General features: G+C 42.2%; 1 protein-coding gene across 7 annotated transcripts; it reads left to right on the forward strand.

Moving 5' to 3' along the window:
• The first annotated feature begins 4,670 nt into the window (after positions 1-4,670).
• On the forward strand, positions 4,671-27,269 carry greb1 (growth regulating estrogen receptor binding 1). Of its 7 annotated transcripts, XM_067489079.1 has the most exons (35): positions 4,674-4,826; positions 10,002-10,101; positions 11,189-11,349; positions 11,492-11,599; positions 11,713-11,931; positions 12,064-12,246; positions 15,053-15,154; positions 15,323-15,460; positions 16,115-16,267; positions 16,660-16,779; positions 17,326-17,511; positions 17,678-17,814; positions 17,967-18,243; positions 18,349-18,477; positions 18,572-18,766; positions 18,886-19,083; positions 19,203-19,386; positions 19,501-19,672; positions 19,776-19,912; positions 20,033-20,384; positions 20,486-20,601; positions 20,746-20,951; positions 21,039-21,594; positions 21,718-21,874; positions 21,981-22,083; positions 22,717-22,872; positions 22,998-23,134; positions 23,222-23,383; positions 23,982-24,186; positions 24,311-24,473; positions 24,569-24,687; positions 25,145-25,377; positions 25,502-25,729; positions 25,839-25,977; positions 26,169-27,269. In XM_067489079.1, exons 3-35 carry the CDS (start codon positions 11,196-11,198, stop codon positions 26,330-26,332), a joined length of 5,988 nt encoding a protein of 1,995 aa, XP_067345180.1. In that variant the 5' UTR covers positions 4,674-4,826; positions 10,002-10,101; positions 11,189-11,195; the 3' UTR covers positions 26,333-27,269. The 7 variants fall into 7 exon arrangements, with proteins under 7 accessions (XP_067345188.1, XP_067345172.1, XP_067345207.1 ...); XM_067489087.1 differs by lacking the exon at positions 10,002-10,101 and having other exon boundaries at positions 4,671-4,826; positions 15,326-15,460; XM_067489071.1 differs by lacking the exon at positions 10,002-10,101 and having other exon boundaries at positions 4,671-4,826; positions 26,169-27,268.
• The last annotated feature ends 577 nt before the right edge of the window (positions 27,270-27,846 follow it).

Below are 27,846 nucleotides of genomic sequence, written 5' to 3' on the forward strand. Positions count from 1 at the left end.
GTCTCTTTGGCCCTTTGGTTTAACTTTTTTGACATTTTGTGTCTCTTTTGGTTATTTCTTAGTTATTTGTGGATGTTTTACGTGTTTTTGGTCCTTTTGTTTAACTTTTTTTTAACATTTTGTTGTTTAACTGAGATCTTTCAAACTTGGAACAGTAACTTCTAAGGCTTATTGGCCCATTGAGCCTCTTTGCCTGTTGGGCCTCTGGGCTTGTGTCCAGTCGACCCGTTCAGTAAATCATTCATGTAGGTACAATTCAATTATTTTTATTTATTTTTTTATAGTGACAGACAGAGAGTGTCTGAGCAACCAAACAATACGGTACTATCACTACATGGGAGCGAGCGAGAAGAGGCCCAACTACAGCCACGAAGGGATAAAGGGAGAAAGTAAAAGAGTGAAGGTATAGAAGAGAAATAAATGGAAAGTAAAGCTGGAGAAAGAACATGTTTTTCATGCTGCTTTAGTTTACGCCCGTGTGTCTGCACAAGTGTGTTACATTTGCTACGATATATGTGCATCATGCATTAAGGTGTGTGTGTGTGTGTGTGTGTGTGTGTGCAGCTGTGCCCTCTCCCTGGTGCGTAAAAAACGTCCATTAATTGAATTCTCCCCTAATTTCCCGTCAGCCTCGCCTTGCAGAGCGAGATGCCTGCCTACCAGCCGCGCAACGTCACACTTCAGGTATGGTGGATAATGGAGGATGACATTTCTGTCCCACCATGCCTCAGGGCAGCATGTGATACATGGCTTCCTCTATGAAGGTTAAACCCAGCTAACCTGCCTTTGGCGTTTCATTACCCACTTGTTAAATACTCTTTTGGTAATAAAATGATTAAAAATTTTATTGCTTCTCTCAAATGAGGCCTCTTTTCAAAGGGATTTAATGACTTTGGAGATGGATATGTGTGTGTGTGTGTGTGTGTGTGTGTGTGTAGAGGCATGCACACGTGTGGGTGCCATCATCAAGTGCATCTCCAGTTAGGCACAACCAGTGTGTAAAAACCTAATGAGAGTGATATGCTTTACAGCAAAACCACCATTATTCTCAGCCAAATGACCTGGGCCGTCATTATGTGTAAAGTAGCAATACCTTCCCCCTCTGCTGGGGCACATTCAAATAGACATGTTTTACATACAGCTCAGTCTGTGTCTTGAAGCGAAGTGAAGTATTTATGCTAAAATGAATGGGCCTGACTATTTTTACATCACAAGTTAAGCACCGTGGCTATAGCAACGGGACATAAAATATTATATTCGACCCATTAACAGGAACTACAAGCCTTGCCTAGGCCAATATGGCTCCGCAGCGACTTAGCAAATCATCATACCCAGTGTCATTTTGGCTGTAAAATTAGCAGTAAAGGGACTTGAAAAACTGATCTCGAAAACCCAATAAAACCAGTTTGTTAAGGTCTGAGTCAGGAAGTAGAAATGGATCGTGGGGGCCGGTTTTCAGGCTGCCCCAAATTTGAAGAAAAAAATTATGTTTTGGCATAAAGTAAAGGAACAATTTTCATAATTTCTTTCTGTCTTTAGTTTGTTCAAAGATTCATATTTATTCCTGTTTCATCTAAAAGGCAAAAGCAAAAACTTATAATGTACCATATGACTTCTCACAACAGTGCAGTTGTGGGTTATAAAAATTGCTTTACGCATAAATTATGTACGTTTTGTTCAGGGATATCCGACAGTAGCCTGTGGGTCCCAGTCGGTCGGGTTGGGGCTCATTGTTGTATTGCTGCCGCCCTCAAAGAACCTCGGTCCACACACCCACACACACTTAATGAATGGCTGGGTCCCCCCTCCCTCGGGCCAGAGGAATCAGTGCTGGCCGGTTCATGAGATCTATCATGGCAGCTCGCTCCTCTCTGCTCCACTGGACCCTGTCCAACACCTGTTCTCCCATCAGGGGACATTGTGTTGGCGTGGCGCGGCTATGCCACTGTACAGATTGGCACTGCCCAGTACGAGACTCCCAGTGACAAAATTTAAGCTGTGATTAGGAGGAATGACCACCGTGGAAAAATGGTTAAACCTTTTAGAAGCCTCCTGTGCATTTTTATAATTTTAATATCACGAAAGAGTCGAGGTCTTTATAACCGATACATTGGCAAATCAATCAGAAATTAAACAACATGAATATGTTTGCAGATGGATGGGCCGCTTCCGCTTCTGTTGGATGGATTTAGATGTGGGCGTCTAATTTGGCTGCCAGCTCCGCTCATCTGTTATAATATCAAATTGTTAATACGTTTTTCTAATGTTTAATTGAAAAACATATCATCTGTTTGGAGAAAATCCTCACTAAAGAAAAAAAACAACAACTTTGTTTTAAATTACTGCAAATCTTCTCTAAGAGATTTGCTGCTGTCAAGCTGTTAACAACTAAAACCAACTTAAAGATGTAAAACTTCAGTCACTCAGTAGCGATACTTTACACATTTGCACATAATTTCTGGTAAGAAATGTGACTAATGTCTATCAGATCAAAAATGAACAATTATTGTTTTGTCTTTCTTTAAATTGCTAATCACTACTGAAGTTTATTAATTATTGTGACATGTTTTTCTCCCCAGAAAAAGCAAATATAATAAGCTGATACCTGTAGCAATTTAGACTTTTTGTCATGCTTATAATGTTCATCGAGTGTCTTTCATGGGGGATTTCTCTGAAAAATAGTTTTAATGAATGAATGTACACACAGTCAAATTCAACATAACTAGCTTTGTGGCCATCGCAGTCCTCAATCTGCCTTTTGTGGGTTAAACTCATGAGCTAAATCTGTCCATGATGTTACAAACAAAGTTATGGAAATAATGGCTTAATGGACATTTAGTTGGGGGTGGAAAGATGGAGGGTCACTCTTATATCTTATCAACGTGACGGATCGGGAGAGAGGGGAAATTAATATTTGTCCTGCTGTGTAGGAGGGTTCTCTGCACTGGGGGTGTGATGTAGTGCTGTCACATATTCATAATTTGAATCATAATATAAACAGCTTTGCCATTTCAGCAGAGATTAAAGGGGCGACTGGATGATCTCATTTGTCAAAGTGTGAGTGAACTTTAAAATAGTGTAAAATCAGAAGATTGTAGCAATGTTTCTATACAGTAAGTGTGATGTAATCCCATCTTTCATCACCATCCCTGACCAGGTTTACAGCAGAAACACTGGACATCATGTTCCAACTTAATGCCACACACACACAGACACACACACAGCCTCCTTTAAAAAGAATGGATATATTACAGAGGTGGCCAAGTGTCAAGTTCTCAAGTAGAAGTACAGGTCCTACTTTACAAACTGTTTGAAGTATTTTTAACAATATAGAACCTGGTGGTGTTGATTTGTCCAATGTGTGCTTCATAAGGTTCGTGCATAAATCTGAGGGTGGAAAAATACATTAATAAGAAACTGTACCCCCAACAGCCCATCCCCAGCTGTGCAGTGGTAGAAATTGGGGAGGGTTGGGTATGAAGGGCATCCAGCGTAAAAACTGTGCCAAATCAACATGCGGACATTGATCCGCTGTGGCGACCCTGAACTCACGGGATAAGCCGAAAGGACAAAAAACAAAACAAAAACTGTGATTTTCACAACTCCCTCTGTTCTCCTCCATGTTTATTCCAGCAGAGGGAGACAGACTTCTATAAATGTCCACTGTCCAGGGGGTTGAGCCGTGTGAGACGCTGCTCAGACTGAGGACAAAGTGTCAAGCTGATGACAGAGTTGGGTGGTTGTTTCTTTGCTTGCTCGGGTGGCCTTTGGTGGTCTTATTGCTCAAAACTAAAATTGTTTCCAATAATTAGTAACCAGATTCTTGTTCTTCTTTAGACCAAGGAAAATGGAGAATGTATAAAGCCCCAATGTTTTTTTAGCCTGTCACCTCATATTAGTAGTTATGGTAATAATCAATTTATTTTTGATATTTTCTAATTGAAGTCCTGTATCTGTCCTAATCTGTAATTGTGTTTTCATGTCCATATCTCCCTTGTTCTGCTCTTCTTTATTTTGACACCCCTTTTTGTACAGTTCTGTCAAATAACTATGTACAATTTACAATGTACAATTTGAGGGTACTTTTACTGTAGTATTTTCATCACATGTTATTCTGCCTTATAGGTGAATAAACTTACCATTCAGTTTCGAAACTTTATCTTGCAGATGTTATAATACAGTCTACTACTAGGCGGAATTAGTTTTAACATTGAAAGAATAAAAGCATATTAATCCCAGGTAGAAGGTGCATTTGATCAGAAATCAACCTTTAAAAAAGAACAAAATGCCGGTGAACCTCTTTAAAGCAAAATAAATAATAATAATTTGGCAAAGTTTTCTTTGATATTTAATTTTAAACTTATTTTTTATTTGGAGTTATGTACTGAATTGTGTACTGACAGCTGGTTCATCCATAACAATACATCCGTTAGTAGTTGATCAGACTCTGTTTACTATTAGGAATGTGCCAGACAAAATATTACAATTACCTCCAAATTGTATAGCGGGATTTGTACTTGTAGTATTCCACACTGTGGTTATGATACATTTACTAAAGTAGAACGTCTGAGTACTTCTTCCCCTGCTGCCTGTGGTTGAGAGAACCAATTAAAACTGCGCTCAGCGAAACAAACCATTATTTTCGGACCGTACCATTATTGTGAAGGACGGAGGGGGGGGAGGGGCCCTCTCCTCGCGGAGGATCGGAGGTGATGACACGAGCGTCAGTCAGTACCGCGGAAGGTTTGACGCCGTCGACATGGTGACAGTGGTGGGATTTTGCTGAAAGACCCGTTTTGCTGAGCTTCTCCCGCGGCAGCGCAGAGGTAAAACCCCTTCGGAAGTTCGCTTTGTGTGGAGGCAGAGACGGAGCACGGTCCGAAACCTGTCGCGCTCTTCTCGCTCCTTCACGTTCTTCTTCCCAGTTATGACGTTTTACACGACAGCTGCAGCCGCATGTTGTACACTTAACGCTTTGGTTTTCGTGGATGTAACCAAAAAAAAAAAAGAAATTCTTTTTAACTTGAAACGGAAAAATGGAAACGTTGATGATTACTTCAACTCGTATTGTACTTTTCACGGACTCTAAATAAAAATTTTCGTTGAAGTAAGAGTTTATTGCTAACAACAACCTTCATAGGTCACATCAACCTGTTTAGTCAGTTTAACTCTTTCATCTAAATTTAATGCACATTTAGCGAGAACAAATGTTCCTCCGTCAGAAGTACATTTTTAATAAATGTATCAACTTTTTGCACTGGTATAATTCTCCTTATTTTATTTTACCTTTCTTTGTAGACACTCCTTGGCCATCGTTGTTACTTCTAAGAGACATTTACTAGCTGAAGGTGCATTAAGTATTATGTTGATAAAAGAAAAAATTATGTTTATGTTTTACCTTTTTTTGCCAATTCAGTTTAACGGGATGCAAACATTTGCACCCAACTGTGCAGAAAGGAATAGTGCAGAGCAAAAAACGCCAGTGTGAAATTGACTCACAGAGTCACAGGAGAGAAGGAATCGAAGCGTCTCTGCTTTCATTTTGCTGTGTCAGTTTAGCAGTATCTACCTTTCCCTATATGTCTGCTGCTCTTCATAACGTTCTGTGCTAATTACTTTTGTAATCAATGAAACACTTCATGTCAGAACGTCTGTGGATGAAATGTTTCAAACCACACTGAGGTACAGTTCCAGACAGATTTGCACGAGTGTAGACAACACAACGTCCCCCGGAGTTGTGCTAGATAGAGAGTAGAAGGAAAAAAAAAATGCTCAAGGACGAGTGGAAAGATAGCGAAGCAACGTGCACACGACTTTGAATACCCGGGGAGTTGGAGTGTTGTAGTGCCTTCCAGTTATTCCTTTAACTCTAGCAGATAATGAACTGTTGAATGTTCTGCAGAAGACACACACTGTGTGTCACTGTAGTGGACAATGTGTTATAGCACACTAAACAAATTGTCTTTTAGCAGAGCTGTCTGCCGAGAAGCTTTCCAGTGCAGAGTGTGTTGATGTGGATGTGGAGGAAGTGGTTACCCGAGCAGTTGGTCACTTGGTCATCGATCCAGTGTCTGTTGGCTAAACTGTGAATGAGATCATTTACTATGGGTCACCGGTCAGCGGTGTGTGTGTGTGTGTGTGTGTGTGTGTGTGTGTGTGTGTGTGCAGCCGACATCCCTTTTGCATTTGTTTGGCTGTGGGTCAGTGCTCACAGAGCCTCTGCAAAGCTGCACGTTTTGTTTAGTTTTTTTCTTTTAATTCTACGGTTCAGGCCTAAAAGAGATGCTGCGCTGACCAGCTGACACTGCTTGAAATTCCTCTGCCTTATCTGTCTCTCAAATACAAACATAAACACTCAAACTTTACCACATAATCATGATGCATTGTATGTGTATTCATGCAAATTGTCGAGCAGACTGTATCTGTATGTGTGCATTCACTTAATTGTGCACGTCTGCATGTTTGTGTGTTAAAGGTGACAGGAAAGATGTTAGACAACACTGGAACCCTGCTTGTTGCGGCTTAAAAGAATGGAAGAATAGCAGCATTTGGTGTGTGCGTGTGTGTGTGTGTGTGGTATGTGGGGCTGGCGAGCAGAGAAAGAGCCCGTGGTTCTTATCTAACCTCTCCCAGGATGACCTTTCACCCCTCAAGACAAGCCCTTTGTGTCCACTAAGCCAGAGCCCACAGGAGACTGTGTGCGTGGGTCCAAATGGATGTGTGTGCATCTGCATATTTATATGTGTGTGTTTGTGCGTGTGCGTGTTAGAAGTATGGGCCACATCAAAGACTTATTTAAACATTTTTATCTAGCCTCACCTTTGACCTTGAGGTCATGAGACATCCTTCAAACTAATAAATTCTTAAAATTGAAAGGTGGGTTAGATAGATTGTTAATGATGGCAGATGTCTTACTTGGCCCGGTGTTGGTTACATCCACCTGACAGAATCACTAATATCCTGAAAAGTATTTGCTCACAAAGAGCCTAAAAGTTTAAAAACTCTGAATAGAAAATTGCTGTTGTGTGGGAGTTGAGTGCATAGATCACACGGAGTTTAGAGGGACCCTAACTACAGGTTTGAATGTGTGAGGTTGTGTGTTTGAGTGGTGGTGGTGGGAAGGGGGTCTGAGGGGTTATAAAACACCCCAGTAGTGTCTCTCTCTCCACAGGGTGAAAGAGAGAGAAGGAGGAGGAGGGGTGGGGATGAAAGGATCTCCCACTTCCACTTCAGGGGGAGAGAAGGGAGGGGGAGATGGGAGGAGAAAAGATCAACAAAGCTTCCTCTGAGAAAAGTAATGCTTTTTTCTGTCATCTCTGCTGCACGGACTTTGTTTTTAACATAACCCTTAAAGTCAGCGTGGGGATTAAAGAAGCAGGTGGACATTTAAAAAATACAGACACAGCTTCATTTGGCTGCTTCCTTACACAACTGGCTGATGGAAAAAAACTAACTCTAGATTCACACTTGTAATTATATAATTACAGTTGGTCATGATTAAATAAAATGCAGAATTCATCTCCTCCCTGTCTCCTCTCTGGCTGCTCTTTGGTTGAAGGTGTGATTACTTCCTCTCAGTGCTGGCTGTGTTATGACAGGGCTTTTTGTCTTCCACCCTCCGTCTGTCTACAAAGTGGTACAGAGCATTAAAAGCCTACACCGCTTCTTTACATATGAAAGTGTGGGGGCAGAAGGTGGGCTGCGAGGTGTGTGTGTGTGTCAGAAAGAAAGAGAGTTTCTGTGAGTGTGTAAATTCAACATGAATTTAAAGAGAAGAAATACAAGCTGAAAGCCCGCTGTCACGGTTTCTCAGGCTTTAAGCTTAGGATCGAAAAAGAACGTTAATTCCACCACCAATATGATCAAACCTTCATTTATGAGCCTCTCAACAAGTAAAAAATTTGGCTTAAATATTTTCCAACAAATAGTACTGTCTGTTCTGTTTTATTGAACTTTGTTATATGCGCTACTTGTCTTACCACTACATTCCTATACTTTTATCTAAGTTTTAGAAAAAGTTGCTATTGTTACAACATCCATTCATCCTTCCTGTTTCTGAAGCGCTTTCCCTGTTGTGGGTTGATGGATACCGGATTCTCCAGCCAACAAACATATTCATCACATAGGTCATAGTGGTATATGGAATATTATATAGTACACGACATGCAGTCCTCCATATTACCAGTGGGGCAGTATCAAACAATCTCAGCAGCAGCAGCTTCAAATATTGGTCAAACTGGGGAAAAAAACAACGGTTATGTTATGGTCGTCATTTTCTCTGCTGTGATCTCAATAAAAGGGTTTTGTTTACGTTGTTGAAAAGTACAAATTCCCGAGGAACAAAGGCAGAGATGATTAGACCAGACTCTGCCCCAATGTGGCCATCCCTCAACCCTAAACCGAAATTTGTTTACCTCCACCATCAATTTCTGACAACTTGCCAAACCATTTTGCGTAGGTTTAATAATACCACAACCCTTAAATGTTGTTGGCTGCAAGACATGAGGTTTTGAATATGACTTATTGATATGAAATGGTTTGTTTGTTTTTGTTTGTTTGAAGATCAACAGCCTTTCCCTTCAGAGCTCGGTCTTTATGTCTGTGCAGGGCCACTAAGCCACCAGTTATTGATATCAGTTCATATCAATAATTGTCACAGTTTATTTCGAGTCATTATTCTTTACTTAAAGATGCTGAAAAACCTTTCTGAATTAAAGGAGTTTGTTACTGTTGTTGTTGTTGGTCCAGCAATCTGCCATATTTCCCTCCTTGTTTGTGTTTGAGGTTGAAGAACAAATTTGGTGTGTTTGTCAGTACAGGTTTCTGACACAACTTCCAAATTGATAGTCATCTGATTTGTCGCCCAACTATTGCCGAACAACAGAGGAAGCGCTATTTTCAGATTGAACTCAAACTTGTCAGTGTGTGAACTCGACCTTCCACAGTTTTTTCTGTTTGTAGCCTCGTGTGAAATGTCCACGTTAATGGCGTGTTTGCAAACATGTGGTCACGCAATCTATGACACAATCTATGAAATAATACCACAGCCCTAGTTTACGAAAACACAGAATCCTCACAAACAGTCTTTATATTAACCTGACCTACAGGTCTTTGACTCAGCAGTGTGTTTACAGGTTGACAGGGCAGCCGTATGAAAGTTGGTGTGTGTGTGTGTGTGTGTGTGTGTGTGTGTTTGGCAGCCAGAATATGAACAGTCAAAAGTGCAGAAAGGAGTAAATCTTCCCCCACTCAGATGCCTCACTCAGTGTTAGTTACACATTTATTCAGTCTGTCATTCGGGCAAAGCAGTAATTAGAGTGTTTAAAATGCAGTTGCCAGCAGCGACTCACATTAATCCACAGACAGGATCGACATTTTATTGTGTGACATAATGACGCTCCCCTAATGACACATTTTCTAACATTTGCTAAAATGTTGTGCTAAGAAGTGCAGAGTGGGGAGGTGAACAGGGAGAAAACCAGAGCGAGAGTAATGCAGTGACGGAGAAAGTAGAAAAACAGAGAGAGGGAGGGGGAAGCAGCTAGGTCAGAGTGCCCTGACACAATCAGTGTAGCTGATTTTATGGCACGATGTCTGGACACCAAAAGTGGAAAAATACATAGATTCATGTTTGTTTTACCAGTGAAACTCTTATGCTTGGGTGCATATTTAAAACATATGAGACATGAGAGCAGGAGGGGGTGTATGTGTGTGTGTGGGTGAGTGAGCGAGCGTGCTTTTGTTTGTCCATTGCCATGTGCCTAACACACCACACACACACACACAGCATGATGTCCAGTGTATCTGGACACAGTGTGGTACGCTCTGTCACGTCCACTCTTTGTCTCGATATGTTATTTTCTTCTATCTGTCTTTCTTTACACTCTGTTTTTATATCAGTCTCCATCCTTATTTTTTTCAAGCACAATTTTCAAGTTTCATGTCTCCTTTTGCCTGTCTTCTGTAATACCTCTTTCTATTTTCTCTGTTATTGGGAGCAGATGAGGGAGGTGAACCCAGGAGAAAACCAGAGAGAGCCAGAGATAATAGAGACACAGAGAGAGGGAGGGAGTAGCGTCTAGGTCAGGGTGTCCTGACTCTGTAAGTGCTGCTGATTTTATGGCACGCTGTCTGGACAGATGCCATCCACTAGTAACCACTGTTTATGCTTATGCTTGTGTGTGTGTGTGTGTGTGTGTGTGTGTGTGTGTGTGTGTGTGTGTGGCATAAACTTGACTATATTTGGCAGTATATTTATTTTCACTGTCAGCGGGCCTAATCAAACATAAAGTTTCAGTGTGTTCTGTACACAAACCTTTTAGTTGTTGCAGTTTTCCTACTTCTTTCTTTAGAGTACAGTCATTTGTAAGGCTGAAACAAATGGCAAACTGGAATCACCATTCAACTGACAAATTCTAGGCTTTAGTGTTAGAAACAGGAAGTTCTGATCCTTTACTCATCATCAAATTAAAAAGTTACAGTTTGTCACATATAATTTTGTAAATACACACTTAACGCTCAAAGTGCTGTGGAAGCCTCCTGTGACACTGACAATGATGCTGGTGCAGAGACATTCACTTCACTCACTTTATCTTTTAGCGTTCACCCTATTGACTGATCATAGAAGTGATTTCTGTTTGATTTGGTAGGTTTGTTTCAGCATTGGTTTAAATTGCAGTGTAGGTTTAAGTCTAAAAATTCCTTTTTTCTTTTTGGCAATTTAAAGAAAACATTCATGTTGAAAACTTTCCCTTTTTATTACTTTTCAAATTAGATGACGGGTAACGATGTGAACCATGATAGAAGTCAGTGTTGAATTTAATAATAGTTTACAGAACTACCAGGAAGGGTCAACAAAATAAATGCAACATGACAAAGTTAACACAAAGAAACTGGACAAATGAGGCAGACCTAGAATATTACCTTTTAGAAAATTACTGTACCTCACTTGTTCAATGAACTTACAAATCCAAACCAGCCAAACCAAAGCAGTAATTTACACCATAAAAACTAATCATGATTACATTTAGTTGTGGTAGAAGAATGAATTACATTTTTTTTACTTGACATAAAAATTCAGACAGTCCTTTTTAAGTTAAAACTACAAGCTCAGGACCTAAAAGCTGCAAAGTGTAACATATGCCTTTAAATTTATAATGTCCAATGTGAAGTGGATGTGTTTTTGCAGGTTACCAATGGGGAACTCCTATGCGGGCCAGCTGCGGACCACGCGCTTTGAGGAAGTCCTCCATAACTCCATTGAGGCATCACTGAGGTCCAACACTGTAGTGCCTCGACCTGTCTTCTCGCAGTTATACCTTGAGACCGAGCAGCTTTTGGCACAGAATGGTGGGTTTTAAGTTGTGGTAATGAGTTAAGCAGTTTAAATCCTGGCATCTGAGCCTCTGATTGCTTTTGGAGGAACTTAATATCAGGATAACGTAACAAAGCCTGCAACTTAATAGGCTGCACACTTTTTTCTTTTCTATAGGCCGACCAGAGAATGATGATGAGGATGATGAAGATGGTTCAGAGTCAAACAGCCCTCCAATTCCATATCAGATGAAGCCCCCACCTGAGGGATGTTGCACCACAGATGGTTTGTACATTTCATACTGCAGTCACATTTTGTGTGGCTCACCTGTAAAAAATATCTCAGTGGCTACAGATGAGCAGGGATAACTGTACCATCCAATCTTTTTCTCCCTACAGGCTTCTGTCAGGCAGGTAGGGACTTGCGTCTGTCCTCGCTGGCATTGGATCCACTGGATGTGCCCCCTGGGTTCATGCTGATCGGGGTAAAATCCCCCTCCCTCTCTGAGACCCTGCTCGTATGCGCTGTGGACCGCCGCTTCCTCCCAGATGAACGGGGTCGAAACGCACTGCTGGGTGAGACAGGACACTGGGAGATCTCATTTCTGTTCCTTGAAGGTCTTGAAAGTCTTATTTGAAAAAACAACAACATGCAACATTACACAGCCATGAACATGTGTGTTATTGTAAGGTCTCATGCAGTAAATTCTGCTGCAATCATACCTTTTTCTTTATATATGCTCTGTCCAGGCTTCTCAGGGAACTGTGTGGGCTGTGGAGAGAAGGGCTTCAGCTACTTCACTGAGTTCTCCAACCACATTAACCTGAAGCTCACCACCCAGCCCAAGAAACAGAAGCACTTGAAGTACCATCTGTACCGAAACAACCAGGGTGTGCTGGTCAAAGGAGCTCCCATCTGCTGGAGGGGACATGGTAAGACTCAGACGTGCCTGGACACGCTATAATATATAATAAAATATGAAGAACAACAGGAAGAAGGTATTATTAGTGGAAATCTAGAATTATAGAGATAAAAGTATAGCAGTGTTTCCCCTACGATAGTACATGCATGGCAGGCAGCCATGTCACCAAGACCCCCACCACCACACCTACACCACAGGTAAATATGGTGATGTTATGATCATGACTGATCCATTATCACGGGTGGTAAGGGGGGATTCAGAAGCCATTCTTATTGATTTTGTGCCCAAATTCTAACATCCAATCTATTCCTTTTTTTACGTGAAGTATGAGAATGAGAACCAGCCATTCTCTTGAGATGGATGTTGTTGACTTATTGAAGGTGGTACGATTTGTCCATTGCTGTTCTTAAACGCAACATTTAATCTCGCTGGGTGAGTGCAAGAGCAGGAGTAGTGTGACATAGTGAGTGAGTGTAGAGAGGAGCAGTGAGAACAACTGTGTAAATCAGAGAAATCCAAAGTTCAAACAAAGATTGTTTCACAGTGGTAACGTTCTAAAACAAAAAGAAACATGGTCACACCTCCACACAATTTTTCGTCTGTCTGCTCCTCCTTAGCCTCTTTGCTCTGCAGGTTTGTGTGTATGTGTGCGTGCGTGTGTGTGTGTGTGTCAGACAGATGCACAGACCTGAAACTGGATGCATGTAATAATTACAATGCAGAGCAGTGACATTAGGTCCGACAATAGGATTTTGTGCTGTTAAACCAAGTCCATGCATAAGCAAAAGTAAATTATATTGATTTATTGTAACATTGTCTTTCATAAGTAATATAAGTAATATAATCTTGATTGGTTGGATTTTGCTGTTATATATGTCAACAGCATAAACAGCTGGTTAGAGCAGGAACATCCAAGAGGGTTTTAATATGGCCCCCAGTGAGACATACAGGAAAAATGATTTACGTGTAATTAATGCATCCTATCAATACTCACCTCATTCTACTAGACCTTTTCATGAAATGTACCAACTAAAAGTGCTGCACGATAAATAAATTAAAAAAATGTTTTTGTGTGTTAATGCAAAACCTCTATTATCCTCTTGCCACTGTGTCTGAAAATGTTCTCCAGTGGAAACACTGGTGTAGTATTACAGAAGTCGTTCCTCATTAGTCAGCAACACCAGATGATGGTTTATTTAATCAGGTAAGCCCTGTGTATTTGTCCAAAATCACCCCCTACTCGCTCATTCACTACTGTCTTTATATTATACACTTAGTTCATCACTTAAGAGCATTTGATTGATATTTTTGACAAAAGTAAATGTATTTTATTGGGATTTTATGTGATAGAGAAACACAAAGTGGCACATAATTGTGAAGTGAAAGGAAAATTATAAATGGTTTTCAAATTCAGCCCCCTTTACCACTAACTAAAATCCAGTGGAACCAATTGTCTTCAGCTAATTAGTAAATATAGTCCACCTGTGTGTAATTTCATCTCAGTATAAATACAGTGGTTCTGTGAAGCCCTCAGAGGTTTGTTAGAGAACATTAGTGAACCAACAGCATCAAGTCCAAGGAACACAGCAGGCAATATCCCTAGCTTTGAACTTTGAACACTGAACTTTTTGGCCTAAATGCAAAATGTTATGTGTGTCTGAAATCTAACACTACACATCACCCTGGACACACCATCTCCACTGTGAAGCATGGTGATGGCAGCATCATGCTGTGCGGATGCTTTTGTTCAGCAGGGACATGGAAGCTGGTCAGAGTTGATGGGAAGATGAATGGAGCCAAATACAGGACAATCTTAGAAAAAACCTGTTTGTCTCCAAAAGACTTGAGTCTGTGGAGGAGGTTCATGTCCAGCAGGACAACAACCCTAAACATACAGCCAGAGCTTCAGTGGAATGGTTTAGATCAAAGCATATTCATGTGTTAGAATGACCCAGTCAGAGTCCAGACTGAAATCCAAAAGACAATCTGTGGTAAGACTTGAAAACTGCATTTTACAGACACTCTCCATCCAATCTGACTGAGCTTAAGAACTTTTTCAAAGAGGAAGGAGCAAAAGTTTCATTCTCCAGATGTGCAAAGCTGGTAGAGACAAACCCCAAAAGACTTGCAGCTGTAATTGCAGCAAAAGGTGGTTTTGACAGTATTGTCAAAGGGGGCTGAATAAGAATCCACTGCACAGTTTTCATATATTCATTTGTAAAAACTTTGAAAACCATTTATCATTTTCCTTCCACTTCACAATTATGTGCCACTTTGTGTTGGTCTATCACATAAAACCCCAATAAAATACATTTACATTTGTGGTTGTAACGTGACAAAACATTTTAAGGGGTATGAATACTTTTGCAAGGCTTGTTTGAAATGGTTTGGGTGAGAAGAATAATGTTGTGCTTTCATAGTGCGCAGATTACAATAGAATCTCTAATATAAATTGTCCTCTGACAGTGTTACTTTTGTTGCCCATGAAGCAGAGACCTTTCCCTAAAGACAAGTAAAAAGTGTGATTATGGAGTATTAACTCTAATTTCTTGGTGTTTTTGCTTAAGTCTTGGATGTGTTGCTTAGCAGTCTAGTTTATTTTAATCTGAGCATTACTATGGTTACAATACCTGTTGCAAGCTCTGCACATGCATTGAGAAACTGTCACAGTCTGCAGAAAGATGCAGTTAATCTTGTATTTCTCTGTTGCTTCTGATTAACTGACCTAAAAATGTGTGGTTTACATACACCTGCACGTGCACAACAAAGACAGGATGTCAATGGACATCGGGACACATCTTCTTTGTGTGTTTCAGATGGCAGGATGAGACAGATTGGGTCCAGTCTTTCAGAAGGCCCCATGACATCTGATGAGCAGCACCCAAATCTGGCATCACACACACCTGGCAGCTACGCAGGTAAAACACATAAGCATGCACTCACACACTTTGTTGTGCCTGTAAGTAGATTACAGACTTCCTTCATTTCACCATCCCATTACAACTAGCAGAAACTAAATGATGAGGTTTTGACATTTCACACTGATAATTGCTATTCATTTTATTTTTGTCACTCACTGTACACAGCAGGGTCACATGTGGGCCCTACTGGTCTTCCACCAATAGCTGACGCCCCTCACTCGCTGATAAATGGCAGCCATACTGTTCCCTCTATCACTCGGCGTCATTTAAATAAGTCAGGGCCTGGGAGACCTTCAGCTACAGGTACTGTATACACACACTGATGTGTTAATTATTTAACATTCAAATAGATACGTTTATAATTCCACCCCCAGCTACAATTTATTTCACACCGCTGAAAGGGAGCATTCCTACCACCACCAGCCCAAAAGGGGTGTGTGTGTGTGTGTGTGTGTGTGTGTGTGTGTGTGTGTGTGTGTGTGTGTGTGCATTATAACACTTCTGCTAACTGTGTGTTGGGGGTCAACCTTTGTTTCCCCTGCTTTCATTCGTCAACACATGGGCATTAAAGTTCTGCCTCCTCCTTTTCTTCTGTCTGCCTTTTTCCCCTCCCTCCGCCTCAGTCTGTCACCTCTATAAACCAAGGTTGTAAAATTCCCTCTCTTGTCTACTCTTTTTTTCCTGAATGAAGAACTTCCTTCCTGTTAATGTTGCCTTTTTTATGTCCCTTTTAACAAGTGGAGCTTTTATGTGTCTCGTCATTACTGCATTTCCACAGTGAGCTGAGGAGGAAAAGACAACTCAATGTATGAATAAAATACAGCCGTATCAACTCGAGTCCATCTTAAAACCTCCTATGGTTTATATTCTGAAATGAGAAAAAATATATCTTAGCAGCAAGCTTAGTTTCTAGTTTTGAAGCTGATACTATACATAATCTTGTTTATAATCCTCCAGGGCCCCATGCAAATGCTGGACCTCCAAAAAAGAGGCACAAGGGCTGGTCACCTGAGTCATCTGCCAATAATCTGCCAGAGAGCAGCGTGAAGACACCACCATCTTCATCAGCCTTATCTTCATCCTCTGCTGTGACAAATGGAACCAGACTAGGTAAAAATCGCACTGTGCAAAACCCCCAAGAATCTGAAAATTTCTCTTTTTCATCCCAACGTGAATCTGCCCCATTTCTGGAGCATATCGGAGGATTTTTTGATATGGATTGTGCAAGGACAAATACTGAGTCAATATTTGCTTTATATTGTAAATACTATACATCTAGTGCTGCACACATATAAATATAAAACAAAATATCCCATTTTGCCCTCATGCCATATATTTAAATAACTGGACTCAGTATTTTGATAGAATATGACCAAATCTGTGGTATGTCAGTACTGGTGAACTGGTTGAATATGGAGTACCGATATCACTGTGGTATTTTGACTTTGATATTGATATTTGACTTTGTAAATGTAATTCCATGCTCCCTCTACTCCATCCAGAGACTGCAGCCCTGCTGAGTTCATCACAGGGGTCCTCCCCTCTGTCACCCGCAGGGCTGTCTGTAACTGTGCCCGATCAGCTGCTAAACACCTGCAGACTGCAACCTGTCATCTTCAAAGGTTAGATGAACACTTATGCTGGGTAATTATAGCGACAAGGGACACGTTTTCTTTTTTCTGCCACACATGGCAGCATCTACCGTACATGCAGCGGGCGACTACAGCCACTGTTAACTGTTTATTTGTACCTGTAACAGAACTCAGTCACGTGATTATTGACTAGATGGGATTAGTTGGTTTCGAGTAACCACCCACAGCCAACAGTTGGCTTCTCCTTGTAGGTCTGAGGTCGGCCAACACCTCCGGCTCTTTCTCAGCCTTTCTACCCTCACCTCCTCTCCACCCCATTTCAGGTCCTTTGTATCACCTTTTGTTTTCAGCATTACGTTCAGCACCCTTCACCACCCGTCTGTTCTGACTCTTGCCGCAATATTGTGCCCCTCTTACATATCCCCATTACATCTCTACCCCTACCCCCTCTCCTATGGGAATGGGTAAAACTGCACTTGCTCACCACTTGATCCTGTTTGGATGTATTAACTGAATGAACAGCGTCATGGTTATTGGCCAAATTTAGTTAATCTGTTTTATCTTTGTGCGACACAGGTCATGGCCATCTCCCTCAGCTGACCGGCAATGTCAGTGAAGTGCTTGTCAGTTCTCTGCTCCAGAGCTGTTACCTGAGCTCCCAGACACTTCCCAGAGTCTACCAACACTATGGACCTTCACCCATTCAGCCACTGTCCACTGAGATGCAGATTCTCCTCACGGTCTACTACCTTGTTCAGCTAGGTTAGTTTAAAATCCTATATCAAAATAAAAAGGCAGAGTTTAGTAGGGCCACAGAGTAGAGGCTGCGTCATGGCTTTATGGCTGTAACTGATAAATGCCTCCACAAGGCACACAAGCTAAACTAAGTGTTACTGTAAATCGTATTTCACTTGCCTTTGTTCCCAAGGCCCTGACCAGGTGCCCCTCATTGAGGACTTGGAGCAGATCTTCATGAGGTCATGGAGGGAGTCCCACCTCAGCGAGATCAGACAGTTCCAGCAGGCTCAAACACCTGCAAGCCAAGGGAGACACTATGGCATAGAGGTGAATCTAAGAATTGACCCACTGTCTTATTCGTGCCTTTTAAACACCTTCGCTTTTCCTTACTTCCTTAAAACAAACACGAGTGAGAAACACAGAATAAGATTTAATAAATTTACAAACTACTAATCCTCTTTTACTTACTTTGTCCCCAGATCGCCTCTACCCTCCCTGGGCTCCCCCAGCCTTTCTCTTTACCTCCCCACAGCCAACAACCCGTAACCCCCAACCAACTTCCCTGGCTCGCACAGCTGGCTGCGTCGTCCTGCGGAGAGAGTGTGGTGGTGTTAGGGGAGCACGTGGGATCTTTGGCTCAAGGCCTCCAGAAAACATTCTGCAGATTAATGGAAGGACAGCTTGAAAACACCAGCTATGTGGTTATTATTGTCACTGGGCTGGGACAGGAAACACAGTCCTGTGTGGTAGTCACAGGTGGGGCATATGAAAGTTTGACAATTAAAGTCCAGACAATGAAACGAAAATTAGCTTTTATTTAAGAAGTATGTCTTTGAGTGTAGTTGTGTTTGTGCATTGCAGGCAAACACCAGTGTCGGGCCTTGGCCGAGAGCATGTTCTCTCCCAGTGACGGTCTGAAAGAAATCGACCACCAGCTCTCCACCGGTGTTGCACAGGAACTCATCCACTTGTGCAATACTCTCGGGCAAGGTGTGTCAGCCCTTTGATTTACATGCACTATTTAGTGTGTGTTCTTTAAAGTTAAAATTATTTTAGTCACAGTTAACTTTTTTTTTTTTCTCAGAAGGTGATATGGATTTCCTCCTGGATAGTGCCATCGTGGACAGCAATGAGCCATCTCCCTTCTCCAGCAGTCAGGAGTCAGCTGAAGACACAATTCTCAAAGACAAACTCAGTGCAAAGGATTCACACGCACGATGTTCAAAAGACTCACCCAGTCCTAAACAGAGTTCCTCAAACCCCAAAGACGTCTGTGCAGGTACGATGAATGAATTGTGTCTTCAAATGCACATTTACATTGATGTTTCTTCACTCTTCTATTTCACTGCTTGCTGCCTGGGACAATTATGTGATCATACAATATGGAATCCTGTGTAGAATACTCTGTGGAGTGGCGTGAAATTCGTCCCATCCAGCTGGCAGTGGCTAGAAAGCTGCTGTCCCATGTTTGTGCCATAGCCGACTCCAGCACACAAAACCTGGACCTTGGCTCATTTGACAGGGTCAGCTTCCTCATCCTGGTCCCACCCTCCGAAGTCACGTTTCAGCAGACTGTTCTCCACCTCTGGAATTCTGGTTAGCTGGATAAATATTAATTCTTTTATTTTATTTATTTATTTATTAAATACAGCTGTATTTATGAGACACAAGAGGATGTGTTATAACATTGACCTGCACCTCTCCCTTTGTCTCAGGTGTCCTTCGGGAGCTTGGGAGTTTAGACTTGGAGTGTGTGTCTGAACGGGATGCTGAACGTTACGTGGTCAAGATGGACCAAAGTGCTCACGCACGAATTGACAGCCTTATCCAGGAAGCTCACACTAACACTTACACCCTCTACATCCTGGTTCATGATCATGCCCACTGGGACGTTGCCAGGTGGGTGTGAGAGAAACATTACTGACAGATGATACATCATTGTACCTGTACAACAAGGACATCAGCAAAGCAATCACTTAATTGCTGTCTGTGTGTTTGTCTGTCATCATACAGCTGCTCAGACAGTGGTTCAGGTCTGGTAGACCGGTTGTTAAACTCCAGACAGGTCAGAGATGCTCCAAACATCCTGATTCTCCACGTCACCTCCTTCCCCTTTGCCCTTCAGACACAATCAACCCGCATCAGCCCTTACAATGAGGTCCACTGGCCTTCTTCATTCAGCAACGTAAGATGAAGCTAGTGGAAAGTCACAAATCTGGAGACTGACACAAACACTTGATTTAGAGCTTGCACTTGAATGTGTGCCCACCATGTGTTTTTGTGTGCAGGATGTGGACCTGTATCATGAGAGGATGAGGTACTTTGGTGTGTCAGAGCTTTTAGAGTCGACTCGTTCAGGGAGCAGCCTGCCTTTGATGCGTTATGATTCTTCTTTTGAAAGCATGGCATCTGCCCTGGAAGAAAGGTAGCACAGCAAAACACACACACCCGTGGTCTCCACAAACAAGCCACAAAGCTTTGAATTATTTGCAGGCTTACAAAAAAGTACACCATGAAGACCTTGGCGTTTTTACCTCTCTCACAGGTTTCCTACACTGCACAGTGCTGTGATCCGGACTATGGTGCTGATCCAGCACTACTGCGTAGCTCTGATGGCTGCTTCCGGGAGAGTTGGCGGCTCCCACAATCTGCACAAACACACCTCAGTGGAGACCCTGGAGATTGTACAATCATTGCTCACTGCTGCCCAGCAGTGTCCCGCTTATCACGGTCACATGGTCCTACTGCGTATCCCCTCCTTGGCTCTGGCAACGTGGGCCCATCGACGGCTGTCCAGAGTGAGGGGGCAGCTGGGTCTAGAGGAGAGCTTCGAGATCATACTCGGGAATCCCAACCAAGCTCTGATTATTGGACAGACCTTCACTGATCAGATCAAGGTTTGTAACATCCCAATTCACAGGCTAAGCCACTCTATGGTTAGTGAGCTTGTAAGGAGAGAAATGAATAACAAAATGTATGCTTCTTGTGTGCCATGTAGAAATGGCTCAAGGTCCAGGATGATGACTGGCTTCCTCGTACCTACCTAGAGCTGGAGGCCCTTCCTTGCATTCTGATACTTTCAGGAGCTGAGCCACTGGGAGAATCATTGCCCAGGTACACAAAGTACTCCCGCTGACTTGAGTTAAGGTGGAAGAAACACATTTTTTAATCCAAGAAAAAAAAGTCTCCATAGTTTTTTGCCGGAAAGCCAAATAAATATTACTTGAAGCTTGAACAGAGACTTAATTCTGCATACAGGTCACTGAAGTACTGTGACCTTCGGGTGATAAGCTGCTCCTACCTTCAGCGAACCACTCTCGAACAAGAGCTGGGGCTGGCTGCTTATCTGGTGAGGGCAGAGTCCCGATCCCCAAACATGCCCGGGCCAGGAAGTGACCTGCTGGAGAGCGACGCAGAGAAACTCAGCAGCACCGACAACGAAGAGGAGGAGGGACCGGAAAACGGTGAGATGGAATGCACATGTCAAATGTACGCTCTCTGTTTGACAGGTGACAACCAATGAATGGTTTTTCTCATTGCTTAATTTCCAGGAGACTCTCCTCTGTCATCCAGTCAGCAGCTCCAATCATGCCCAGACAGTGGGGCCTTGAATCCTTCCCCTTCTCAAAGCACCACCTCTCTCAGTGTTCAGAAAGGAACCCTCGACCCCAAAGAATCGCCCTCGCAATCTCAGTCTCTTCCATATCCTACACCACAACACCAAAGCCAAACTCCAGTCCAACCTTATTCCCAGGCCCAACCCAGCTCCCAGTTGCATCCACAACCCCAGATTCAGAGTCAGAATCACCTGTCATCTCAAACAAATTCCCAGCCCCAAATGCAAACCTCCCACCCTCAACCTCTTCCCCCGGTTCCACCCGCTCACTCTCGTCGCCAGCACTCCAAATCCAACTCCTCCGGCTCCTTGTCCCCCCAAGCCTCCTCTCCTCATACGAGCTGCTCCTGGGCACGGGGAGCAAGTCGGCCGCCTTCTGTGCTACTCCCTCGTGCCCTATATGACATTATTACAACCAGTGACGGGAGCGGGCTTCCACGGTGTACGTCGTTCCTCCCTCACATGTCGGTCGCATGGGCAAGCAGCTTCAGGTAGAAAAAAAAAAAGTTTGTTGGAGTCATTAAAATCAAAGTGAACAATTTGCGATTTTGTGGATTTGTGGATCAGAGTCTCACAAGTTAAATGTAATTATGAACCACGTCTTTTGTGTTTAGGCCCTTGCTGAGTAAAATGATGACGTGTACGGAACAGTCACTGTATTATCGCCAGTGGACGGTTCCCCGTTCCAACCACATGGACAGCAGCAATCGAGCCGAAGGACGAAATGATAACTTTCACCCTCGGAGACTGCTGCTCAGTGGACCCCCACAGGTTTGCTTTTTTTTTTTTTCTCTCTTTTTTTTTTTTTAGTCAATCTCAACCTCCTTTCCTATTGTGTACTTAATATTCTTTTCCACCATGATGTTACTGTGGTCAGGTTGGTAAGACTGGGGCGTACCTGCACTTCCTGGGTATTCTGTCTCGGATGCTGATCAGGCTGATGGAGGTGGATATCTACGATGAAGAAGACATAAACTGCAGTCAGTAGCCCCCGTGTCACACCCACATCATTTCAGAGAGTAACACTAGCTCTTCCACCCCTATCTTTCCTTTGAATTTTTCAGTTTAATGAGGGAGTTCTTCATTTAACATTTAACACAACAAACTTATATCCACAGTTTTTGCAGACATTTTTCACTAAAATCAGTCTAAATGAAGAAAAAGAGAAAAAAATCCCCAGCAGACTGATCTCACAGCATTGTCTGGGGAAAGGCACCGAATTCAACACTAACCTTTATTGTGTTTAACATTCTAACTTGTTCTATTTAACAAGTCTATAGTGGAAAGAAACGATTAAACTTCCTACTACAAACACTTCATATCATACTACAGAAAATGAGAATATCTGAAGATATTTAAGACTCAAACATTGCATGCTGGGAACTCATCTAACCTGACAGTTTTGAGTGCACTTGCAGAATTACACTAATTCAACTCATCGTTTCAAATTTTAAGACTTAAAGTCAGAACAACTAGTGTTTTAAGCTGTTAAAGTCAAAATTTGAACTTGAAAAAAGAAACTTAGATATTTGTTATGTTATAAAACAAATAAACTTAACTATTGACAGTGCTGTAGTGTAATGAATATGCTAGTAAACGTACTGTGTATTTAGGTGCCCAGGTGGAGGGGGTTCAGTACCACCCATCCAATGCTCCCTGGCCCAAGCCAGACATTATGAGAACGATGCCCTTTGACTGCACCATCCATGACCCCAAGTATGACGACATCAGCAATGTGTATTGCCCTGGATTTAAACCCAGTGCTGAGGGTAAGCACAGTCACAAAAGCACATGTATATTCAAAAATTCCATAGTGCAAAATCAAGGCCTTTCCTTTGAAGTAACCTGCACTGTGCTATAGTGCTAATCTGTCCTTCTACCGCATTGGCTCAAGGAATCCTTGTGCGGCAAGAGGATGTGTACTTACGTAGGCGGACGTCACGGATCAAACTGTCTAAATATGCAGCCTACAACACCTATCATCACTGCGAGCAGTGCCATCAGTACTTGGGCTTCAACCCCAGATACCAGGTCAGCAGAACACACACACGTCCACACATATATGAGACAAACACTGGCTTGGAAATGTCATTGTGTGCTTCTGTAATCGTAACTCAGATGTATGAGTCGACACTGCATGCCTTTACATTCACCAATCTGCTGCTCGGGGAAGAGATCCAGCTCTACTTTATTATCCCAAAATCTAAAGAGCACTACTTTAGCTTCAGCCAGCCAGGAGGCCAGCTGGAGAGCATGAGGCTGCCCCTCACGTCTGACTGGGTAAGTCCACTTTAGCTACTTGCATTAAGTTGTGTGTAATGCCGTTTTTGTTGCTGATATGCAGAGTGACAGATAATCCACATGTAGGGTAAGAAACAACTTTTGGAAAAATCATGAGCTGGGTGAGTAAGAATTTCCAAAGACAGAAGAGAAGAAGAAGTCATCAATAATAAAAAAACCACAAAATTTCCATTCTTTCATGCTGTACTATTATAGTACGGCAGATTCCAACTTCTGTAGCGATTCTTTTCATCCAAGGGAAACTTTATTATTTCCTTTCCTTCTAAACAGGGACAAATGCCACAAAATTTACTTGCTTAACCACGGTGCAAAATCCAGATTTATCCACAAGGTGGTGCTAAAGTCCAGATGTATTACTGTAGCCCATTGGAAGGATATCTCCATAATAGCATGCACATGGGTGATTCCTGTTTCAGGTTGTTTCAAATAATTTAGATTAGCACTAGAAAACCTTATTGACCCTATTGACTTTTTTAATTGCAATCACTGTCTGTACCAGGGGTCTTATTTAAGAAATTGCTACTTCTCTTGTCATAATTATTTAGTACTGTAAGACGTCTTTGTTAATTTCTTCCAGAGCCCAGACTGCATTAAGAGTCCAATCTTCACCCCCACCACCGGTCGTCACGAGCACGGCCTGTTTAACCTGTACCATGCGATGGATGGGGCCTCACACCTACATATCCTGGTGGTCAAAGAGTACGAGATGGCCGTCTATAAAAAGTACTGGCCCAACCACATCATGCTGGTGCTTCCCACTGTCTTCAATGGGGCTGGAATAGGTATGTTACTGCTACTATTGATGGGTACGTAGGGAGAAATCTCACTAACAGATGCTGACATGTCATTGAACGCTGGTGATTTTATAGCCTGCCACCTCAGAAACACATTGTTGTTCCATTGCAGGTGCTGCTCACTTCCTGATTAAAGAACTGTCATATCACAACTTGGAGCTTGAGCGCAGTCGTCAGTTGGAGGGAGGGGGCCCAGCGTGTGACGTCTGGCCCTTCATCATCTTGGCCGATGACTCCTGTGTTATGTGGAACGCAGTGGACCTCGACGCGCACAAGTACTTACACATGTTGCTTGTATTAGTCGTAGAAATGCGTTTAATTACATTGTGAGTTGGTATTAATATAGCTGCTCTTTGCTTGTGGTTTTCAGTGGCCCGGTGGAGCATGCTGTGTCACTGAAGCAGGTCTTACAGCACATGGAGGCCTGTCCAGACCTGGCCCATTACAGCCTGTGTGGAATCAGGAAGTGGAGCAGCCATGGACCTGCAGGTCAGGGATCACAATGTCAAAATGTACACTGAACATTGAATTGTAATAAAAATGTAATTATATTTACTGTATGTGAAAGTGTGATATTTTCTGCAAAGCTACTTTGTTGGACAAATTATTGTGTGTAAAACTCTGTGTATGATGTCTGTGCGGGTGTGTGTGTACAGGTAGAACATCAGGCTGGAATCCATATATCTGCAGCATCAAATCCCAGCCCATATATATATATATATATATATATACACACACACACATACACACACACACAGAGAGACCTGATGCATGGGCTGGGATTTGATGCTTCAGATATTCAGATATATGGATCCCAGCCTGATGTTCTACCCTTTGAGCCACCAGCCACCATATTTGAAAGCAGTATTTTACTGAAAGTCTTTGCATTTTGATACAACAACAAGATGTTAAACTTAACACTGGTAATTTGTTGTTTTTTGACCAGGCACTAAGCAGATGGAGCCATTCTCCAGAGGTCACCTTCATGACTTCCTGCTCCTCAATGTCGACCGGAGTCAAAGCATCCAATACGACAAAGAACGCTTCACCTGTCATGACGTGGACTTCACCCTGAGGGTAAACAGTGCCGGACTGCTTGTCTGCAGGTTCAACAGGTTCAGTGTCATGAAGAAGCAGGTCGCTATAGGGGGATACAGGACATTTATTATCAAGACCAAGGTAAATGCAGAACAACTATGAACACCAGAGTGCAGCCGCTTACGACGTTTTAGTTCACAGCATCATGTAACACAACATTAGTTATGTTTAACATGTGCCTTTATCTTCATGTTTAACTCTCCAGGTGACAGATGTTCCCACATCAGTAGGACCCTCACAGTACGTCTGCGCCCCAGACAGCAAGCACCTTTTGTTGGCGACCCCAGCTCAGCTCCTCCTGGAAAAGTACCTCCAGCACACCAGCCAGAAACTGTTTCCCCTCAGCACCAGAAATTACAGTCAGCCTGTGCTGTCTGTGGATTGTTACCTCAACCTGGGACCTGAGGTGCCCAGAAAACACACGCACAAGCATGTGAATAGATACTGATCTGGACATAGTGTAGATTCAATAATTGCTTGTGGTAAACTATTCACCTCTGGACAGAAATATATAAAAGTTGGACTCTTCGTGTCTCCTGCAGGTGACGGTGTGTTTTGTGAGCTCCAGACCTCAGTCTGTCAACATCAGCACCACAGGGCTGCAGTTCAGCGGCCTTCTCCTCTGTTTTGCTGACTCCTTTGTGACTCCTAGGTTCCTTAAGCAGTTTACCTTCCTCAAAGGTACAAGGGCAGGTGACACTCAATGGAAAATATGTAATACATGACACACGTCATGCATTGAAATTTTATATATTGTGGAATAAACAAATATGAGTTTACTGAAGAATCAAGATTCATTATCTCTGTCATGATTGCATCCAAAAGTTATTTTGATTTTAAAGTCTCTGCCCCCCCCCCCCTTTTCTCTGTAGGTGCGACTCTGTGTGTCATCAGTGCAGATCGTAGCTCACTGAGGCAGACGGTGAGCAGGTTGGAGCTGGAGGAGGAGTGGAGGTTCAGGCTCAGCGATGAATTCCAGACTGCCAACCTCAAAGAGGATCGACCTCTTTTCTTCTTGACTGGAAAACATATATGACTGTGTCATGTGGTCTACAAACTGCCAAAGAGAGGCGTGTTTTATAGGACAGTGCAGCATATGCAAAAGCCAGTAGACTAAGGGAGTATTACTGCATACACACACTACTGGGATTTGGTTGCCACCATCAACACATTGTAAAACTGGTGATCTGTCACAGTGTGTTATGCAGAAGAGAAATTGTTGGCCAGTGTTATTCTGTGAATGAGAAAAAGTAAACCTAACAGGAAATTCCCATGAAAAAACTGCATTGTCTACATTTACAAATGTGTGGTTGTACTCTATAAAACAAGTTAATTGGGTTTAAAGATTTTAGTTTTCTGAAGAAGAAATGTTCATGATGTGGTTGTATAGTTGTGTGGGGATTAAAAGCCGAAAGGAATCATCTTATGTTCTTCCTGGAAGGTTTACACAGATGAACTGAAGGAAAACAGGTGTAAACAACGCATTGCTACACTTTGAAGAAAATAATTAGACTCCACGATTGTATGTATTGTTTAGTATTTCTTGATACATGTGTGCAGGTTTAGCAGTTCTGGAGTTGTTGCAGTGTCCCAGTGTTACCTCAACATCCCTGTAGCCGCACACAAAATGCCCAGCTGCATAATAGATAGACACAATCATTTGTGTGCAATGGTTGCCGATTTCTGGCAACAGACATGTGGAGGCTTCTTTTGTGTTTCTGATTTTACATGTGAAATATTTTAAATTTATTTACACAGATTTGTATTTTGGTAAAAAAAAAAAAAAGAAAAAAAAACTTATTTTTTAGTGAGTACAAGATTAATCATCGTGGAGCTGTTTCTCATTTTGGATGTAGAACATTTTTAATACTTAATGCTCTATAAACTGTATGATGATTGTATTTGTGCGTGTGTGTAGTACGACAAATCCACTGTGCGCTCGCACCATTTCACCTTCTTATGCTTCTAATTGTATAAATGTACAGATGTTTCAAATTTCATGTGTGTTTGCTTGCCTCACATCTCTCAAAGACAGAACTGAACTAGAGTTTAACTGATGTCTCAGTGAAGTTTAAAAATGGCTCAGTCTTTGTACATTGTAAATCATTTTAAGATGGTTAAACCTGCTGTCTGTTGGAAATGTCAGTTAATCGAGTCCAACGAAGTTATCAATGAAGAGAAAGTTGTTTTGTTCAGTTTTTAAATGGTAAAACTACCTCACTTAAGTATCGGGCTTGAATTTGACAAAAAGCAAGTTCGGTAAATACAGCTTTGAGTTGACTCCACTGTTGGGTTATAGAAACAGCTTTTTCAGACAGATCTGCCTTCATTTTACATGTTCAGTTTTCTTAGTAACACTTTATTTAAGGCTATCAACCTCCTTTCTGAAGAGACGACCTGGCCGTGAGGCAGTTCTTCATCATCATCATCTTCATAGTCACAAAGGGCTTAAATCTGCAGCTTTTGATGAGTTGGTGCAAAACCCACACAGGAGACTGCTGCTCCTGGAAACTTTGATAAACTCATTCATGAAAAAATACTTAATTTAAC

Source organism: Channa argus, chromosome 2 (assembly GCF_033026475.1).
Source record: "Channa argus isolate prfri chromosome 2, Channa argus male v1.0, whole genome shotgun sequence".
Classification (NCBI taxonomy): Eukaryota; Metazoa; Chordata; class Actinopteri; order Anabantiformes; family Channidae; genus Channa; species Channa argus.

What these genes read in the sequence shown, in the direction of transcription:
- greb1 (XM_067489071.1), top strand. Translation starts at nt 11,196, where the DNA reads ATGGGGAACTCCTATGCGGGCCAGCTGCGGACCACGCGCTTTGAGGAA. An exon ending in CACACCTGGCAGCTACGCAG is followed by an intron (nt 15,155 to 15,322) that starts GTAAAACACATA and finishes CACTGTACACAG; the next exon opens with CAGGGTCACATGTGGGCCCT. An exon ending in TGCCCCTCACGTCTGACTGG is followed by an intron (nt 23,384 to 23,981) that starts GTAAGTCCACTT and finishes AATTTCTTCCAG; the next exon opens with AGCCCAGACTGCATTAAGAG.